Consider the following 19,774-nt stretch of genomic DNA (forward strand, 5'->3'; position numbering starts at 1 on the left):
TTGGTCCTGGGTATGACCCAAAACTGCACCCTGCTGGGGAAGGATGGCCTGGTGGGACTGCCTGTGGCAGGGCAGTTCCCCAGAAATGCCAGGCCAGTTGTCTCCCCAGTGAAAGGCGGGTAGGGGCGCCTTATAACCCCAGCCCCCACTACCCAGTGGGAAGTAGAGGACGTGGTGGGGCCAGGCGTGCCTATGGAGCAGTACCTGAGTCCATGGGGTGTAAAGCCCCGGCAGGAGTGGGGTCAGGCATGCCAAGGGGCGGCACCTGAGTCCATGGCGTATAAGACCCTGCGGCCCCAGCATAGGGGCAGGGTTTTGGCCTCCACGAGGGGGTGGTGGATGCAGAGTAGGGTTGCAGGGGGCAACCTGAAGGACTGCACAAGAGATGTTTGTTGAGAGAGCCCCAGTGAGGGGAGTAAATCAGAGGGGAGTTAAGGACCAAAGCCAGAGCTGAGCCTTAGTGAGAGGGTACGCGGTACAGAACTGAGGAGACCTGGGCAAGCAGAGCCAAAGGCCAAGGACAGCCTGTAAGGGGCCGGGGAAGTCATAGCGGGTAGTCTGGTGCACAGTGATGGTGAGACCCTGGAGCATGGGTCACAGTGAGGCACTGTGCCCTGTGCATGCCAACTGTGAGGCACAGGACATGGTAAGGGACGGTCAGAGCCACAGGTAAACGCCTTGGCATTGGGGCATTAAAGGGGCAGCCTCCTGCTTATTGCATCGGGTTGATCCCCAACAAGTTGTGGTAGGAAAGGCAGGGCACACTGCCTCGGAGAGAGCGGTGGCTGGTATGGCCACGAGTTGGCTCCTGTCATCACACAGACTCTCTAACCGATGCAGAAATCCAGTTGCAGAGCTGACTAGACCCTTGGTCTGGGTTTGCACTGGGAACCTAGCGGCCAGATCTTCAGAAATGTAGGCATCTCAAGGGCCACAAAGGTGCCTGAGGGTGGAGTTTCAAAGGCACCTCAGTGGTTTAGGCTCCCCTCTGCCATGAAACTCATGTGATTTAGGCATGTATCTTTGCAGACTTTTGAGATCCCACAATATCCTTCTTTCTGTCTATAAAGGCACCTAACTACCTTTGAGCAACTGGCCCAAGGCCCTAATTCTGCATCCAGCTTTTTCAGGATGAGCCTTTGTGTCTGCACACACAGTGCCACTGACTTTGATGGGACTTTACAGACACCTGCTGGGCAATTTTTTAGGATCAGGGTACTCAAGGCAAATGGCTTTAGCCTGTTCCCAACCCCAAGGCTATCTCCTATTCATTTTTTCGGGAAGGGTTACAAGACCAGGCTAGTCCCAAGGTGGAAGGCACAATTCACAGCTGTGTTTCTGTATTTCTCCAGGTTTGAGGGGAGCCACACTTATCCCTTACTTCTGAACACTAATTCTTGGCAGGAATGGTTTCCAGAAGATGGAAAATATAATCTTTGCAATAAAGCTATTGCTTTAAAATATCCTGGAAGTGGCTTTAGAAGAAAGAGAGGCAGAAAGTGATCTAATGGCTGGAGCCTGAAGCTCGACATATTCGGGCTATATATAAGGCGCACAAATGTTTAACATGGAAAATAATTAGCATTGGAAGGATTAATCTAGGACTGTGGTGGATTCTTTGCTGCTTGATTCCTTTTAGTCAAGCCTGGAAATCTTTTTTTATAAGAGATGCTCTACCTCAGGCAGATGTTACGAGCTAGCTGCAGAATCACTGGGTGCAGCTCCATGCCCTGTGTTATGCAGAGAGCAGGACTAGTAGTTGATCAGAATGGTTGCTTCTGTCCTTAACAGCTATGAAACTATGAGAAGTTTGTGAAAAATAAAAAGTTTTATTAGGAAGGAAACACTGTTTGTGACAAATTTAGAAAAAAAATGTGAACAGCTCCGGCTACAAGCCAGTTGCCAACCCTACTGATTCAAACCTGCACAACAAAGCAAACATTCAGCCCTTCTCCTGCCAAAAGATATATGCCGTACAAAAGCTATGATATGCTCAGTAAAGTTTATTTTCCAATCTTGGCTTTGCAGCATTCACGATACATCTGTAATATAAGCCTTAGCAAGAAAAGAGCACATTCACAAAATAGTGCATGTCACATCTGAAATACAAAAATTGAAATCTTTATAAAACATTCAGACACAGGATTGAGAGATGGATATAATCTTTTATTCTTCTTTTTTTTTAACTTTCTATTTATTCCAGAAAAACTTCCCGTTAAAAAAAAAAAAATCATTGCTTCTTTTGGAATAAATCTTTAAAATCATTTCTTTTAAAATGCATCTTCTGTTTGTACAATAATAGTTATAATATATTATTTGTATTTGCAAATGAATCACACTGGAGAACATTCACAGTATGGGTAACCCGGCGGCCTGCATACATTTTTTTCCCACTCGAGGAGAAACAAGGTGCTGACGATGAAGGCGGCGGCAGAGAACCCAGAAAGTGGGTTTCTTAACATTTGTGCCTGTTACTACAGGACGTCGCTAGCGGGGAACTCTGGAGGGACATCACGATGCGGTCAGTATAGGACTCTAGCGTACAGAAACGGAGCAGAGATACGACACAGCTGGAGCAGGACTTGTCAGACAAAGGTCCCTGGCCTTCGGCTCGCAAGAGCTTGTCTGTTTTGACCCCAACCTCAGAAAGAGCGGACTGCGCTTACAGAATCCACTGGGCCTCGTTTGGCTCTGACTTGCACCAGTGTAAATCCAGGCTTTAGCAGAGCAAGTGATTCTAGCAAAGTCAGATTTACAATGATGACACTGAGCTTGTTCTGGCCACCCTGTGCTAACGCAGGGCTGGAGGAGACGGCTTGAATAGTGCTGGGGTCGGCACAGATCCCCGGGGGTTAAGAGACCTGCCTCAAAGCCTCATGAACTCAGGGGAAGGCTTTCCAGCGTCTCCGGTGCGCGCCACGCCAGGCCCGATGCACTCTGTCTCACAGCCGTGAGAGAAGCCACCAGGAGTAGGTTGGCTTTGCTGTCAGGAATTATCCTGCCGTCTTTGTTTCGACGTGGGTCCTGATTGTTGGGACAACTCCTGTGGGTAAAGCTGGCTCCACCACGGAGGGCTGCAGGTTCAGGCATCAAGGGCAGGGGCAAAGCTGTCTTATGTGGGCAGATATTTGGCTGGGGTGATATGACCCCGCACCCGTTCCTGCCCGGGGCAGGGGTTTGGACTTGATGATCTGTGGAGGTCCCTTTTGACCCTAAGCACCATGACTTGCCTTGCATCACCCTGACTTACACCCCATGGAGCAAGAGCCAAGGGGTCTGGTTTCACGTCCACGCACAGGGATTTATACAGCTGCGGAGGTGGTAGTATGCCTCAGTTCTGTAGGGATAGGCTGCTTCCACCTCTCTGTTACCTTCTTGCTTGTCTGCTTTTACCCTGCACCTTAACTGACCCCCTGCTCCTGTTTCTAACCCAATCTCCATTGTGAGTGGGCAAAAATCATGAGAAAAACGTGCAGTTTGCAAAACTAGGACTATGCCGTGGCTGGTTTACTACCTTGAGCCACAATAGGGAGCAAGGAAGTCTGTAAAACCTGACATGCTGTAGCTGTGCTGTTTAAAATCTCGAAATAGATCTGGAGGCGTGTCAGGCCAAGACAGGTCCGTTTATGTGGGGTGTGAAAGGCAATGACTAAGTCTATAATGTTTTATTGTTGCCCTGTAACCTAGACATTAATATTGACTTTACAGCTATCTGCTTTACTGGCAACTATCAGCTGGTGCGACAGGTGAAAGCAGGCTTTTAAAGCAGTTCTACCAACATGTCACTCTTCACCACGCCTGGTCAAAAATGAGAACAATTTCTGGGAAAAAAGGCAACTTGTCCCCCTAACAGCTCTGCTGAAAATCCTTATTTTGAAAAAATGTCAACTGCTTGATTAGCTGTCCAAAAAACAAATCATTTCTAACACCATCCAGCAGTTTCAGGCAGTTCATAGGAAGTTCAAGCATTTTCAGCCTACTTGGCTTTTCCCCATTTACTCCATGCACAGGCTTCACCGGGAAGCATCAAAGCCATCAGGTCTACGCTCTGTTTAGAGTCCATTTCAACTCCTGGTGCTCCGTGCTGCTGCCTTTAGGACCGCTTAACGTCACCGATTCACGTTTATTGAGTTAGAAAAATTCTTACGACTTTTATTGTTTGGTTATGTAGGAGGGGTGGAAATCTCTTTAAGGTCCCAACGGCAGTAAAGGAGGGGAAGGGGAATCCTGCTGCCATTGAGGAGTGGCAGTCCTACAGGGACTAGGTTTACATGCTAAGAACCGTCCTAAGCCACTTCTGGATTGACTCTAGACTAGGACAGAATAAAACAGAAACCAGGCATTGTCACAAAACCCTCTTGTGCTCTCGTGTGCTGCATGCCCAATACTGGAATTAGTAATTTTACTGCTGTCGGTGGAGCTGCTTCTGATCGATACCTTGCTAAGAGAGAAGAGCAGCAACCTGCCTTAATCCATTCCCACAGTGGAGCTGGAAGTCCCACGACCCAGAGTAACTAATCTAGTGAATCACAGACTTGAACGGGGCCAGGCACTGGCACAACCAGGTTGCAGGACCAAGCTGCCTCTCATTGCAGCGGACAAGGTGGTGCAAAGCTTCCTGGCAAAACCTCTTACCTTAGTTCTTAAATATAGGGATTGCAACCTGTTTTTGAAAGCAGGTGAGTGGCTCCCTGTAAGGGTCACGCGTGGAAAATGACAGTGAACCACAGGTTCAGCCTTGGAAATATGAATGCAGCACTCACAGGAACTGAACTGGGTTCAGCTGTCAGAGGAGACAGATCCTCAGCTGGGGCCAGCTGATGCAGGGGCCAGATTTCCAAAGGCATTTGGGCACCTGAACACGCAAGCATGCGCGTACGTAACTGGATTTGCAAGGCAGGGGCTAAACTCCACTGACTTCCACTGCAAGTTGGACGACTGATTTGCTTAGGAGCGTTTGCAAATGCCACTAAGTGCTCCTCTGCCTGCGCAGACTCTTTAAACATCTCCGCAAACCTCACTGCAGCTCCGGGAACGTCGGGGAGGCCCTGACGATCTGCGTGGCTGAGGATCTTGCCTAATGGCTCCGCTCAGAGCTCATGAGCAGCTGGAAAGGCTTTTACAGGCAGCATGTGTGCAGGGACCTCGGGATCGCGCAAACAGGACTCAGCCAGCCAAGCCCTGCAAATGAACAAGCATCAGGGGCTTATAAATCAAGCCCTGCTCAGCGGCGTGCTAAATATTTACACTGGCTATTGCTGTACTGAACAGGGACAAAATACCCACCGCACTGCCCGGGAACAAAAGGGGTTATCTTAAGCTCACCCTGATACCCAGGTACCAAGCTAATAAATAACAGCGTTCTGACACCGAGGTCTCCTTCAGGAAGGGTCTGCGGGGTACACAGAAGAGTAAACAGCATGCAGGTTACAGGACTAAGGAGAATATTTTTCCTTTACCAAATGACCTTGAAGAAAGCAGCGCTGCTGGGCCTCATCTTTAACCTTTTGTCCCAATCTGCAGCCACATGATGCCTGCCTTCCAGGCAGTGATCTCACCTCCCTTGCTCCTGCTGCTGCACTGGTATTTTCAGTGCTGGGCCTCTCTTTTGAGTATGTGTTGTGGGCAGGGGGAGCTGATTTTCAGAGGCAGCAACTGGAGGTGATGGGACCTGTTGGTGATCAGAGCTGGGGGGTGGGGAACATGCACCACGCTGGCTTTGTCTGTGTGCACGAGTGGTGGTGCGGGCGAGCGCCAGGGCGCACAGGGGAGATGGGGTCTCTCTGCATTGCTGCCAGCTCGGCTGGCAAAGCACAGCAGCATTGCAGCAGCTCTGACTCAGAGGCGGCCGCAAAAGACTCTGCATTATGCCGCAGCGGGGTGGGCCCCCGCAGCATGGAGCTGAGAAAGGGAGGAAGGCACAGGCCCGAACGTGGACATGGTGTGTTGCGGGGAGAGACACGACGAACCTCTGGAACTGGCCTTTTGTGAGTCACAAGGAACATGGTCCCCAGGTAGTGAAGGAGCTGGCTCGGTCACTGCAAAGTGGGTAGGAAGATTGGCTTCTTCCTCCCTGCCCCTCAGCCCAGGCTAGGTACTCGGCACGTGCCTGACCTGGGGCACACGGAGAGTCGCCCTGCTGATGGTATGGCTACCTGGCATTCGGGTGGACTCCAATACCTCGCTGAATGGAACATTTAATCTATCTAAACAGCCAGCTGAGTCACTAACCTGTGACCATCAGTGGGAACTGCAACCCCTGTATAAATCCTGGTTCTCCCCAGGGAACTTCTCTGCCAAAAATCACTGTCGAAGGCTAGCTCAGACTGGCTAGATCTTACAGCAAACACCGGCCTCTCATTTTTAAACCTCTGTCTCATGCGCTTCCTTGAGAGCCCTGGTACAGCTGGAGCAGAGCCTGTGAAGCTGAGCAGACCGATACACTTTATACAGGTATGCGCAAGGGCTAAACATGTCGCGCATGTACTGCAGACATGCCCTGCAGACAGGGTTAGCCATGCCCTTCCCTAAAGAATGAAAGAGAAAAAGCACATTTTCTTGGCCCAGGTGTACGGAGAAAGAAACTAAGCAAACCTCAAGTAACGTCAAAGTATGGATGCTTATCCAGGATGAGCCCAGCTGAAATCCAAGCTGCTGTGGCCTACGGATGACCTAGCGCTTCCCATCTGACCTGAGCTGGAACGCTGGATTAGCCGTCTCAAGTACTGGGGAAGTTCGGGGACCAGCCCATCTCCACCTGATCCTCATGCTTTGCATTTTCTGAGGGCCATGGAGCATTATGTGTCCCAGTAAGACAGCTAAAGATCATCAGCCCCACGTGACAGATGGGGAAACTGAGGCACAGAGAGGTGACATCATCTGCCTAAGGCTAGCAGCATGTGAGGGGAGCTGTTTGGATAGGAATGGAGGATTTCCTGCCTGCCAGTCCCACAATCAGGTGACCAGCCCGTGATTTTTGTTAGTGCCAGCTGGGCAGGGGGAGCACAGAGCGCAGAAAGCAAGAGGCAGAGAGGGGAGGAACAGTCTATTAAAAATGGAAACTTCTTGCAACTTTTTCAACCAAAATGGTTTCCGGTTTGGTTTGAGCTGTTTGGCCAGGATATGATTTTATCTGAGCAGACGTGACAGGACCCTGGCATAAATGGAGAACATGCACACATAACGTTTCTAATCCAACCACGCACGTACATAGATGCTCAGATTTAGGTGCTTCAATCCCACTGGCATCGGCACATGTGTAGACACTGTGGGCAGTGCAAGCTGGCAATGAGCCGACAGCAGTCAAGCACAGAGTGAAAGGTGAGCGCAGTGCGCTTGGGAAGGCTCCCTGCATAACAGGGATGTCACCTTTCAGTCCGTTTCTATGCTGCAGCCTCACAGCGGTGGGACGAGCCTCCCCCGACACCTGTCACCAGCACAGCACGCCTGCACCGCGAGGCAGACTTACTCCGGCTCTTCCACGCTTTGCAATAAGCTCAAAGATGGGCTTGAGTGGCTGGAGAGTTCACAGAAGCTCCCAAGCCACTTGGGGAGACCGTGCCTGTATCTCCAAAGGTGGATTAGGAGCATGGCAGGCTCTGAGTGATTTTGTTTGTTCTGGACAGGGCTGGATGAACATCCTGGGGAATGCTGTGCTGTTTTTGCACGGAGCTGATCCCCATCTCTGTGCCCCGATTCCCAGTCCTGCTACATCATTGCACTAGGGAAGTCTGTACATAGCAGCCAGCTGTCAGAGATTAAAAAATACAGTGTGGGCAGGGAAGAAGGTTGCTGGGAAAAGTGATAGGATCAGAGGAATCCAGCTAATGGGCATTTTCCCTTCACTCCCTCCATCCTCCTGGCCCTCAGGGCAGCTGTCCAGACAAGACAGCGCTTGGGCTCCAATGCGGAAGTGGGGAAGAGGGATCCCCTGCTCAGGCACCTGTGGGGGAGGCTCAGGCAGAGCTCCCCCATGTCAAATGACTCTGTCCCTACTACATGTGCAGCGCCAGAAAGCCCTGCACGGGGCTCATCGTGAGGTACCCCCGGCTGGAAACTTTGCACCCGTCCTTCACCACGGTCCGTCGGCCCAGGTCCAACTTCACCAGTGACGGGAGCAGGAGGATGCCTGATGCAGGCACACCGTGTGTTTGCAGGTACATCTGCCGCTCCCTGATCGCTCCATGCCACCGTCCTGCCAGCTGTCGGAGACCCTGTCTCCCGCCTGCACAGCCTCCATGCGTGCCCGCTTACCACGCCCGCAGGTGCACGCGGGGGGCGCATGGGGCGATGCCCAGGGCAGCCAGTCACTCAGTAAAGCACCTTACCCTGGTACGGCATGCGGGGCCCCGGCTGTGGTGGCACCATGTGAAAAGCGAGGGGGAGAGGAGCAGGCGCGACAGCTCCTTTGACAAGAGACACCGGTGGGCTGACTGGTGGCAGCGGTGGGATTGTGAGGCCAGCTGGAGGGCAGCCTGTGGCAGAAGAGTGCCCTCCAGTCTCTTCCTGCTAGATTCAAACGCTCTGCGGATGAGTCTGGTGGGAGCACGTGGTCCTCTCCTTTCTCGGTGCTTTGATCTCCACGGTGACAAAGGGAAGAAGACAGGTTTAAAATATACTCTGCCTCCTGTTCTTCCCTCGACCTGGGAGGGAGAGAGAAAGAGCCAGGTCGGAAAGGCTAGAACCCAAGTGCTTTAGGCTCATCAGCCCACCCTACCACAGCAAGGGCAGGCATCTCTCTCTGGGGGCCATTTCGGGTGCAGGGACCTATGAATCCGCACGCTTGAGAGTGGCATCACTCAATGAGCGGCTTCCCGGCCTCATTCCCGGGTGCCCTGCACGAGAGGTGGGAACAGCCAGGGCTGTGCCTCTCGGCAGTGCCCTGTCCGCAGGAGTCCCGGGACAGCGGCACAGATGTGCCCAGGGGCACAAAGCGGGGGAGTCACTTGCTGCAGAAGTCACAGAGTGGGTCCGTGACGGGGCTGGGAAGCAACCTCCAGAGCCCCGATGCCCAGCCCTTTGCTCTGGTCAGTGCATGGGAACAATGCCTGCTCTGTCCCTTGGAATATTAATGTCTAACCAGCTGAGCCAGGGGCCTCTCGGGCTGCTTCACCCACCTGCGGTCAACGTGGGGGGAGAGGTTGATGCAAAGCCTTTCCTGCTAATCCAGCTCAGGCTTCAACTGGACTTTCCCCTCAGATCCTCCCGACAAGATAAGCAATAGGCCCTGAATGGCCACTTTGTGGGGAAGGCGACCGCAACGTGGCATTCCCTGCCCCGCGTGGGAAACCTGCCGTGACGCCTGTCGCCCCGGGCACCGCACCTGGGCACGGCCCGGGGTCATCGCTGCAGAGCGACACGTCGGCTGAGTGCAGGCAGCGCTACCTGGTGCAGCTGGGCAATGGGGCTGCTCCCGGCTCTGCTGCACGGAGACGCTGGAGCTGGCTCAGGCACCCCGAGGGGCCGCAGCACAGAGCTGTGCTCATTTGCCTTCCTGCTCAGCAGGGTTAATTAGTCTGCATGCAGCTCCAGACTGCTCTGGCACCTGGACCGACTGCATTTCTGTCGTGAGTGCTGCTCTCCCCTCAGGACCCAGCCCAGGGGTCACAGGTCCTACCTGACTGCTGAAAGACTGAGCCTCGGTAGCCCGGGTCCTTTTGAAGCTGTATTTCCTTCAGAGTGAAGATGGAGGCATCTGGGCAAAGGGAGAGAGGAACAGCTGAGAGTTAGCTCAGTGGCCGGATGAGCTGTTTCCAGAGGTAGCCAACACAAGCATGCAGTACTGTGCCCTCGCAGCAACGCCTCTCTCCCGTATGCCCAGAAGGTCTCACCCTGCAATGGCAAGATCCTCCACCTCACCGTGCCCACGTGCCAGCTTCTGCCCCCTCATTATGCCAGTCTCAAGCCTCAGGAGCACTCATTCCCTTTCTCTAAATATAGAGAATGGGGATCTTGAAGGAGACATGGGCTTAATAGCCCAGCCCTTAGGAGGGTAGGAGGCCCTTACCCTCACTCTAGGCATGTCTGCATGTGCATTAATGCGCCATAATTGTGCTGCATCAAGTTCAGTAACTGGTGTTATAGCACAGTAGCGTCAGTGCATGTGTTTTATCTGATGCTAATGTATAGCCGACTAATTCGACTGTGCTTTAGCGCATTAGCACGGCTTGTGCCGTGACATGCTAGTGCACAGTAGAATTAGTGTACTGCACTTTTGGTGTCTCATGTAGACGCACCCGCTGTGTCCTACTTGCTGATACATAAGAGAAAGGGGTAACTTAGGTAATGCATGAAGGCCCAGAAAGCCGTGGTCATTGCCCCAGGGAAAAGGGCCACATGCAGCCTCCCACAAAGGGATGGTGGCTTTCCCATAGGAAAATTAAAAACCCCTGAAATGAGAAACTGCAGGAAGCTGGCACACCCTAGCTTTCAGCCTTCTGGTTTCTGCCAGCTGGAAAAATCAATCGCTGATGACATTTTCCCCGAAAGCCCGGTATTTACCTTTCAGAGCAAATCCCATTAGCATGTATGGGCACTTACTGTCAGGCAAGAGGTGCACACGCTCCCCCAGGCTCTTGAAGTAAGGGTGTCGTAAGGCTGCTTCAGCCGAGATCCGGCTCTTGGCTTCATACTATGCGGACCACAGAGGAAGGAGATTACGTGGGCTCGGCGCACGTCATTGCACGTGGGGCTTGCTGTTACGCGCGCTGGGTGTGTAAGACACGACTCGTGTTGTGTACACGGCATTATGTGAAGCTGTTCTCATTACCGTGTTTGTGTCGCTACATATTATGTGTGTGAGGTATGCTGAGTGTGTATGTGCAAGCAAGTACATATGGCTGGCTGCGTGTGTGCATGTGTGTGCAGGCGCCTGAGCAGTGACAGCTTCTATGGGGGGGGGCAGGTGAGCAAGTAATGACATATGCTCTGTGGGTGGGCACGCGTGTGCACGCAGAGGAGCCATCGCATATGCCTGTGCTTGCCGTTCCATATGCTGTTTGTGTCAACACCTCCGGTGGGTGGTTGCATAATCTTTAGGTGTGCAGTGGTTTCCTGGGCTGTGTCGTTATATCCTGTGTGTGTGCGCGCGCGGGGAGAGCAGGGTGAAGGAGGGAGACCAACCCCAAACCCGCTCCAATTTCAGCCACGGCTCCTCCGTGGGGCACCCCTATCAGGGCTCAGGGGGTCGGAGCTGCCGCTGCGGGAATGCCAGGCTGTGCGTCGCCGTGCCGGGCGGCGTGGATTAAGACAAGTGGCGGCTGAAGGGCAGGACTGTGCTGCTGAGTAAATCTAGGGAAGCGGAACAAGGAACTTGGCAGCGGAGAAAAGATGAGCAACCAGACACTGGCGATGAGAGGCTGATTCAGAGTTTGGGACCTCAAAGCACTTTTATGGGAGGGCAGGCACAAGCAGACAGCAGCACGTCTCCGGGAGCCAGCGAGAGGGAAGATGCCTCCACCTGAAGTTGGGACAGGGGCTTAGGACACCGATACGACCCAAGAGGAGGAGGTGTCTACAGTCCTTCCCGGCGCTAACACCCGGTCTCCCGGGATGTGTTGCAGTTGCCTCCAACAGCAGCATGATTAGGCCCTACAGCATCGGCATGCCAGCTGGCTGGAGCAGTGGCAATACCCGCTGCCTGGCTGGCTCCGCGGACCCCAGGCCCCTCTCTGCTGCCTTTCCTTTCATTAACAGCCTTGACCCCGAGCTTTGTCTCTCTGGGGCACGTCTGCAGGCTCGGGGGTGAGGGATTTCCAGCCGCAGCTGGCTATGCATCTCACTCAAAACCCAGGTGAGGAGGACAGCGAACTGCAGGTAAAGCTAGTGGGAAGCCAGAAGGGGGTCGGAGATGAGAAACCCGGAGCTGCCAGCGTCCAACCCTGCTGCTCGTGGGCTGGGCGGCCAGGCTACTTACCAAGAGAAGGTTTGTCAGCAGATCGATCCCTTCTGTGTCCAGCCTTAAAGAGAAGGAGGCTGTTACTGCATCCAAAAGGCTCTACCGTGGGCACAGCCAGGCTCTCCCGGGGTGCAGTGGAGGCACGGTGGGTTGGCACATGCCTTTCAAAGCAGCAGAACCCACGCATTTCTGAAATGAGCAGGGCTGGATAAGCCCTAGATAAGCCCTGGAGCCTGCTCTTGCTTCCGGGCTGTGTCCGGGAGAGTCCTTCCAGGCCGGCCTTACGCACGTTAGCCGAAATTCACGGCTTCCACGTCACCTGACCCCAGCTGACTTCCCTGCCTAGTGCGGGGGACTGGACCCGATGATCTCGCGAGGTCCTTTCCACGGCCCTTACAATCTACGAATCTATATACTGCGGCATAGAAAAGGAGGCCTGACCTGACCCCGACTGTGCTGCCGCCGGGGCTCAGCCACCGGCCCTCCATTTCCATGGCTGTCTGTCCTCCCCACTCCCTAGTGTCAGAGTGAGCCTGGGATGAAACCTCCCAGCCTCATCCCCCCAGTGTCCCGCTGCTGGCCAGCACACGCCGGTGTGCGTGGGAGTCTCAGTACCTTGGGGCATGGTTGATCAGTGGCTGGGCACGGTACTGGGTGAAACTGTAAGCCTTGAACTCCTCGTTGGATGTGATTCCAGGCCAGGAGTCTTCTGTAGGGGTCCCTGGGGGAGAGAGGATGGTTTGGACACATCAGCGTCATCGCACCATGGGGACCAGCCAGTCATTGCCCTCCATTCCCCTAGCATGGAGGAGCCGCATGTGGAAGCCCTCTCCGTGCGAGCCGTCCCTTGGAAGAGACCAGCGAATCCTCCCCTACTCCCCAGTGCTACTGGAAGGTCAGAAAACCCCCGAGGAAGGATCCGATTCTCTCTCCACTCCCACAGGGCTGAGGGCACGGGACTGCAAGCCAGTCTAAGCTTTCGGCTAAGGCTGTTTCTCAGGGCCTTGTTACATGGTAATACTGGGCAGCTCCCGGAGCTCTTAACCCCTGGGCTGTCTGTGCCTTAACACCTCAAAGTGGCTTAAGGCACTCGTTATGTGGATCAAAGTTATGCCGCTCCAGGACAGGCTTATCTCCGGCCCGCACTGCCCGGCTCCTGCTCTGTGACGTGGCCCACTCCTCACGGATGCGCAGCTCGAGTTGAAAGCGTGGCCGCTCCGGACTCGAAGCTAGCGCTACGCTGGTCGACGTCGGGGAAGGTGTGCCAAGGCCCTCGCCCTCTCTCCATTTTCCGCGGTCAGCCATTGCCCTCTAGCGGGGGTTGGAGAGCAGACTCACCCAGCAGCCGGAAGATTAAATGCAGCTCTTCTTTCACGGTGGACCCAGGGAACATGGGCCGTCCTGTCACCATCTCATAGTGGATGCAGCCCACGCCCCTAAGCGAGCAGCGGAGGCGTTGACGTTAGAGATGGAAACGACCCCCGAGCGCACCCCCCTGCCCTCGCGCAAAGCAGGTTGGTCCCTTACAGCCGCAGCCACCCGAGGGAGCTCCTGCCTGTCCTTCGGGACATTGCTGCTACTGCTTATCACCTGCTCAAAAAGGCCCTGACGCACAAGCAAGGAGCCTGCTCCAAAGAGCTTATGACCCGGGAGACCTAACCCATAAACCAGGGCGGGCAGCATCCCTGTGCTGGCGCTGCTGCATACAGCAGCCCAGGTTGCGAGGCGCTGCATGGAGAGATGAAAGGCGGTGAACATCCCCTGCACCGGAGAGGTGGGAATCCAGGAGCGGGGTCCAGTGCTGGTGCCCAGCCCCGCCAGCCCCCGCAGCTCACCACATGTCAATGGGGGTGGAGTACTCGGTCGAGCCCAGCAGGACGTCTGGAGGCCGATACCACAGCGTGACCACCTCGTTGGAATAGGTCTTGGTAGGGACCGACTTGGCTCTGGCGAGACCTGGGGGTGCAAGGGACGTCTCTGTGTCTTCTCCCGCACTGCAGCGTAGTTCTCACCAGCAGCCCCAGACGGAAACAAGCGGGCAGAGGAGCATCCCTCCCCTCACGCATCTACAGGCAGTAGCTGAATTTGGAGCAGCAGGTCTGGAAACCTGGCTGCTGCACTGAAGTCCTTCAATCAGCTCGCGGTGCACTGACCCGCCCCCGGCGTGGACTGGGATGGACCAGAGTTCGGGTCTCCTGCGCCCCTCCAAGCAGCATGCGTGCAGTGCTGTCTGCACACGCCGAGCCCACGCCAGGCCACGACCCTGCTCACCGAAGTCTGCCAGCTTCAGCTCCCCCCTCTCGTTGATGAGCAAGTTCTGCGGTTTGAGGTCGCGATGCAGGATCTTCCTCCGGTGGCAGTACGACAGACCCCGCAGCAGCTGGAACATGAAGATCTTGGGGAGGGGGGAAGAGGGAGGAGAGGCACGGTCAGCGCGGCAGGGCGGGGGGGTCTGCCATTCGGTTCAGCAGACAACAGCAAGCAGCTTCAGGGCCCCTCTGGAGGAAAGACTTACTCTAGGGTTGGGATGAAGCCCTGCAGCTTGCAGCTCTGGACTCATTTCACAACACACACAGGCTTCAGTGATGGACCGAGGGGGATCAGAGCCAAGGTAGCTCCAGCTTGGAGGGCAAGAGCCAGATTCTCACCGACTGCCCGGCCCCTTTACACGAGCAGCACAAAGGGCCCTTCACAGTGTAAGTCATGCACTTGTAAATTATGTTAACATCTAACTTAAAAAGCCTTTTGCTGCCAGGGGGTGTAAAGGGGCCTTAGTAGCAATGCGAATCCAGGTCTATGAGTCTCTCTTCGCTCTGTCTTTTGCTTATGCAGTTAAATCTAGCTCTGAAATCAGTTTCCTCAGCTGCCTCCAGCTAAACGCTATGCTCGATACTACATTAAGCGCAGGGGCAGAGTCTCTGGCGCGACTCTCTAAACATGATCAGCGAGACTCTCCTTCTCCTCTCACCTTCACGTTGTGCGTGCTCATCAGGTTCCCACAGTTGTCCAGGTACTGCTTGAGGTCGTTGTCCTGCAACAGCAAGGGTGTGCCATGAGTAAGCATCTATGTTCAGATGGACCCCAAGCTAGCTCTAGGCCCCAAAGGGGACTTCGGTGAGTTGGTAGGAGCCCAGGGGGTTAAAGCCCACTAACCACTGTAATGTGCCCAGAGGGAGCTTTACCATCATCATCTAGCCTGACCTCCTGCATGTCTGGCCAGAGGATCTGGCTAATTTTGCCTCAACCTAACCTTTGTACAAGCCACAGCAGGGGTCTGAGGACAGGCCTGCAAGGCCTTCCCCCATCGGCCCCCCAGGCACATGCGAGCTCAGAGAAAGCGTCTAGGTCTTTGAAGACGTATAGGCAACTCTGCTATGGAGGTGAAGCCAGGCAGCCCAGAGCCTGCCGCGTGCCACAACGTCTGCCAAGGCAGCCGGTATTGCTACCAAACCCACCCAGTCGGGGCTGACTCTAGCACGTGAGCGGGTGATGAGCTGGGACACAGGGCTGGAAGAAGGCTGCCTCCCTCCTTTCCATTAATGTTCCAGACATTGCAATGGGCTCTGTGCAGAGGCCTGTGGGTGAATGGGCCTGATTTGTGTTTTCCAGGAGCTCAGCGCAGATAATGAGAGGTGATGAAAAATCAGGACAATATCTGATAAAATTAGCGTTTTTCACCAACTGGCTTAAACCTTTCGAACAGGTAAAATATTGCAATCCTCCCTGCCATTTCTCTTGCACCCAGCTGCAGCGAGGCACAAACTCCTTCACGCTGGGTCATAGGAGGAAGGGGCACAGTTCAGCTCGCCAAATCCCACCCCGGGGCGCACAGCCCACCCACTCACCAGGTACTCGAAGACAAGGGTGAGGGATCGCTCTGTGTGAATGATATCATGCAGGGTCACGATGTTTGCGTGCTTCAGGTTCTTCAGGAGGGAGACTGCAAGACAAGGAGCCATTAGAAAGCCCCGGGGCCACGCTTTGCGGCCAGAGGGTAGGCCGGGCTGGCTTGTTCCAACACCCTCGTGAAAGGGCATCAGTGCCTGGCAAATGAAAGAAGGTCCTGGCTAGCTAGACTGCCCATTCACTCTGGCTCAGCAGTAACTCTCCATGGCTTGTGAGGCCCTTCCACTCAGAAAATGCCCCCTGCTCCTTACCCTCCCTTATAGCTGTGCAGGGGGCCCCTTCTTCATGCTCCAGACGGATCTCCTTCAGAGCCACCAGGTTCTCCGTCAGCTTGCTGCGCCCCTTAAAGACAGTGGCATAGGTGCCCTGTGGGAAAGAGAGAGACATGGAGCCTGGGCACTCGCATCCGGAGGCTGGTGCGTGCCTTTACTTTGCCAGCTCAAAGCGGAAAACCGGCCCGCAGAGGAGCAATTGGAGCAGCGGGCGACTCATGGCGGAGGGCTCGGAGGATGCAGCGGCTGGGCCCGACCCAGACCCCCGCGTCCAAACACACCCAGACCTTGAGGAAGCCTGGGTCTGGGCTCCTTTTGCAGTTTGTCTCTCCTCTCCACTCCAGCTAAAACCTCGAGAGGATTCCTGCTCACCTCGCCCAGCTTGTCCAATTTAACGTAGGTTTCCAGCTTCCCGAATCCGATATCTGACTGCAAAGAAAAGGGAAGAACGTCAGCAGGACAGATCCTCCTAGGAAAGACGCAACCCCGCAGCTGAAGGTCACGTCAAGGAGGCCAGACAATAACAGCTTTGGGGGAGATCAGTCAAGTCAGGTGTTTGCAAGCCGGGGCCGGGAGCTCTAGATACGCCATGTACATCACTGTCTGCCGGGGAAGTGCAGCCATCTAGGCAGCCAATCAATCAGAAAGAAGCGCCATTGACTGGGTGCTTAAGGAAAACAGATGATGCCTGCTTCCCCCATCCATGGAACGATGACGCAAGCTATTAACTTCATCATCACAGGGAGCCTTGTTTGCTGCAGTGTGGATGCGGCTCGATATATTGCCTCCCAGTGCTCTGGCTCCTGTCATGCCTTCCTCATTCTCTCCGCCTGTCCCTGCCTCACCCATCATCTTGGCATCTGAGCAGCCACGTCTGCATTCAAGGCTGGCTGGATTTTGAGCCCCCTTCCAGCAGAGGATTTAATGTGCATGGAAAAAAAAAATCGCTCCCTACACACTGGCTGTTACCAGAAGCCGTTCCCTCCATGAATCGAGGCACTTGGATGGTCACTCCTCCCAGGATCCTGGAGACTCGCACTCTCATTTACTCAGTCATAGGCAGGACAGCCTTGGGGGTCAAAGGGCTGAATTAGGACCCAGGAGATCAGGGCTTCATTCCCTGGGACTTGGCAGCAAGTCTGGGATGATGCAGTTGGGGCTGGTCCTGCTTTGAGCAAGGGGTCAGAGTAGACGTGACCACCTGAGCTCCCCTGCAACCCTCTTTGTCCGAGTCGTCGAATTGCCCCACGGCTTTGCTTCCCACCGCACCCTGGTTGAGAAACACGGGGCTACCACGTCTGAGCAGCCCTGACACGGCAGAGCTCCAGCCTCGGTGGGGTATGGAGGAGCTCTGCTTTGTGCTGCATACGTCTCCCCTCGGCAGGTGGTGCTGGAGGGGCAGCCGTCACGCAGCCCGCAGCGTGTGCGGAGGTGCAGGCGTCAGCCCCAGAGGAGGCCTGCCTTGGGACCAGAGGAGAACATTATTTCCTCTTTCGCTCAGAATAAAGACCTGTGGGAGCTGCCTGGGAAGTGATGCATGCGTGTCGCTGGTGGCAGGTGTCATTGATAATCCCCAAGGATTGTGATAGGGGTGGCTAGCCCCCACTCTGTTCCCCGCCAGGGGAATCCGTCCCTCGCCCTGCTCTGCCCTGCCCTGGAGAAGCGTCTCGAGAGCAAGTCCTGCCTCCACGGCCCATGTGGTCAGAGGCCCCCATTATCACCCCATTCACGAAGCTGGGCTGTCCGGACCCGGGCTGTGACCCACACCTGCATTTCCCTCCAGCCGCCACATGTGGAGGGGGGGTAGCTTGGCTGCCGATGTAGGGTGCGTTGGACCTGATGGCCGGGGCAGTAAATGGTGCCGTTAGCTCTACTTCCAGTGCCTTGAACACAGAGGTGCTGAGTACGTGCCTCCCCGCCCCCGACTTGGGAAGAGGGCTGTCACCCGAAATACTTAAAACTTTCCTCATATCCATCATCTTAGGCCCACTCCCCTGGCAAAAACAAGTCAGCACCTATGCCTGAACAAGCCCACCCGCCTTGAATGGATGTGCTGATAGTTTGTCTCGCTCAGCTGGCAGGGATAATAACAGTGGGTAATGCAGGCTGAATGTGATCGGAGGCCCTATAAACTTCACGACGCCGTACGGCGCCTTCTACAGGAACATTCATTATTCATTTACAGGGTTATGAATATTAATGGCACATTTATTTCCTCTATGCATATTTTATTCACCGGGCAGAAAAGCCCGTGCAGGTGAATGTGAGCTACTCGCTGTCGGCCAACTGCCTCCCTCCCGGCCGAGAAAGTTCCTACTCGACGGGACGCAGCCTTGCCTATCTGCAAAGCAGGCCCTGGGCTCTCGCTCTTGTACGTGCTGTGTTGCTGCATGCATGAGGGATTTGCATGCCAGGGCTGAGCATGTACACACGTGTGCAGTGCACACCTCTGGGTGTGCAGGCCCAAGCAGAACGAGCATTTATATGTGTGAGTGTAGGCTTGTGGGTACAGGAAGAAAAGGATTCACATGCCTCGGTGTGGACTTTGCACAGCTGAGGGCACTCCGACGGGTGCATAGAGGTATAGGTGTAGAGGCAACGTGTGAGCAAGGACCCCAGAGTGCGTGGACACGGATGGGCACGGCCACATTCAGGGCCTGGGCTCCGAGGTGTGATGAGCCGGGCACGACCCTCCCCTGCCCAGATCCCCAGTGCGGTGGGACTCACCAGGGATGCCCGCCGAGACATCCTGCTGAGGGGCTTGGGGAACTCGGGGCTGTGCATCTGCAGCTTCTGCAGGAACTCCGGGGGCAGGCGGATGTCCACAGGGAGGGAGAGCCGCTTGCTGACGTCCTGCAAGCCGGGCCGGCACAGAGTAAGCTTCCCAGCCAAGAACCTTCGACCTTCGACCTGCGCCCTGAACCTGGGAAGCTTGCCCAGCCGTCCCCACCGCCTGCCACGTGGCTACCCCCACGCCGAGAACAGCAAAGTCGCCCTTCCGTGCACCCCCTGCCCATGCCGGCCATCCCACCTCCATGCCCTGCCTGGCCCCAGCTCCAGCCCCAACCTGTACTTGCCTCCATGGAGAAGCGGCGCTGGTTGTTGTTCCGGTAGCGCACAGTTGTCGGGGACTGGCCCTCCACCTCTGACGGGGAAATGGAGGTCGGGTCCGCCTGGAAGTCCCTGCCCAGCTGCAGGTGCCCATGAGCTATGTCTGATGGGAGAGGAGGCAAAGACTGAGTGCCTGGAAGGTGTCATGAAGGCAGCACTTCTCAATAGCCAGGGCAGCCACTGTCTGCTGCTGAGTCCGAGCATGGGGCTGGGAGCAAAGGACTCCAGACCTAACACTGTTCCCGTCTCTGGCCCTGGGTAAGCCTCTTCGACTGCTACCTTCTACACCATATCTTTCCATGCTTTAGGGGAAAAAAAAAGCCTGCATTTTTACTCCATTTTACAGATGGGAAAACTGAGGCACAGAAAAGGATTCTCCACTGTTACCTGGGAAGGGAGCCCAGGACTCTGAAGGTCCCCTCCAGTGGCCTGTCCATTAGCCCACACCCCACACAGCACCAATGGGGCCAGCTCTTCATCCTGGGCACAGGAAACTGTCTCTGGTGCTAAATCACCACAACTGGTGCCACAAGCTGTATGCAATATAGTTTCATAGTTAGCAGGGTCGGAAGGGACCCGAGCAGATCGT

The 19,774-nt window shown here is 55.0% G+C and overlaps 1 protein-coding gene across 2 annotated transcripts in view; it reads right to left on the bottom strand.

The window, feature by feature from the left end:
- Positions 1-1,988: 1,988 nt before the first annotated feature.
- CDK18 (cyclin dependent kinase 18) overlaps positions 1,989-19,774 on the bottom strand; it is a 50,371-nt gene continuing 32,585 nt past the window's right edge. The window contains exons 3-16 of one of the 2 annotated variants that reach the window (XM_090025181.1): positions 19,152-19,288; positions 18,802-18,927; positions 16,447-16,503; positions 16,054-16,168; positions 15,742-15,836; positions 14,865-14,927; positions 14,168-14,291; positions 13,732-13,852; positions 13,235-13,332; positions 12,512-12,617; positions 11,915-11,957; positions 10,540-10,630; positions 9,617-9,694; positions 1,989-8,642 (exon numbers count right to left, since the gene is read on the bottom strand). In XM_090025181.1, coding sequence (XP_089881307.1) covers positions 8,608-8,642; positions 9,617-9,694; positions 10,540-10,630; positions 11,915-11,957; positions 12,512-12,617; positions 13,235-13,332; positions 13,732-13,852; positions 14,168-14,291; positions 14,865-14,927; positions 15,742-15,836; positions 16,054-16,168; positions 16,447-16,503; positions 18,802-18,927; positions 19,152-19,288 — 1,289 coding nt within the window. In that variant the 3' untranslated portion in view covers positions 1,989-8,607. Of the gene's footprint in view, positions 8,643-9,616; positions 9,695-10,539; positions 11,821-11,914; positions 11,958-12,511; positions 12,618-13,234; positions 13,333-13,731; positions 13,853-14,167; positions 14,292-14,864; positions 14,928-15,741; positions 15,837-16,053; positions 16,169-16,446; positions 16,504-18,801; positions 18,928-19,151; positions 19,289-19,774 lie in introns of those variants that run through there. The other variant, XR_016438854.1, reaches the window with a different exon arrangement.

The sequence above is a fragment of the Crocodylus siamensis genome, chromosome 13, assembly GCF_052110815.1.
Source record: "Crocodylus siamensis isolate JL-2025a chromosome 13, ASM5211081v1, whole genome shotgun sequence".
Classification (NCBI taxonomy): domain Eukaryota; kingdom Metazoa; phylum Chordata; order Crocodylia; family Crocodylidae; genus Crocodylus; species Crocodylus siamensis.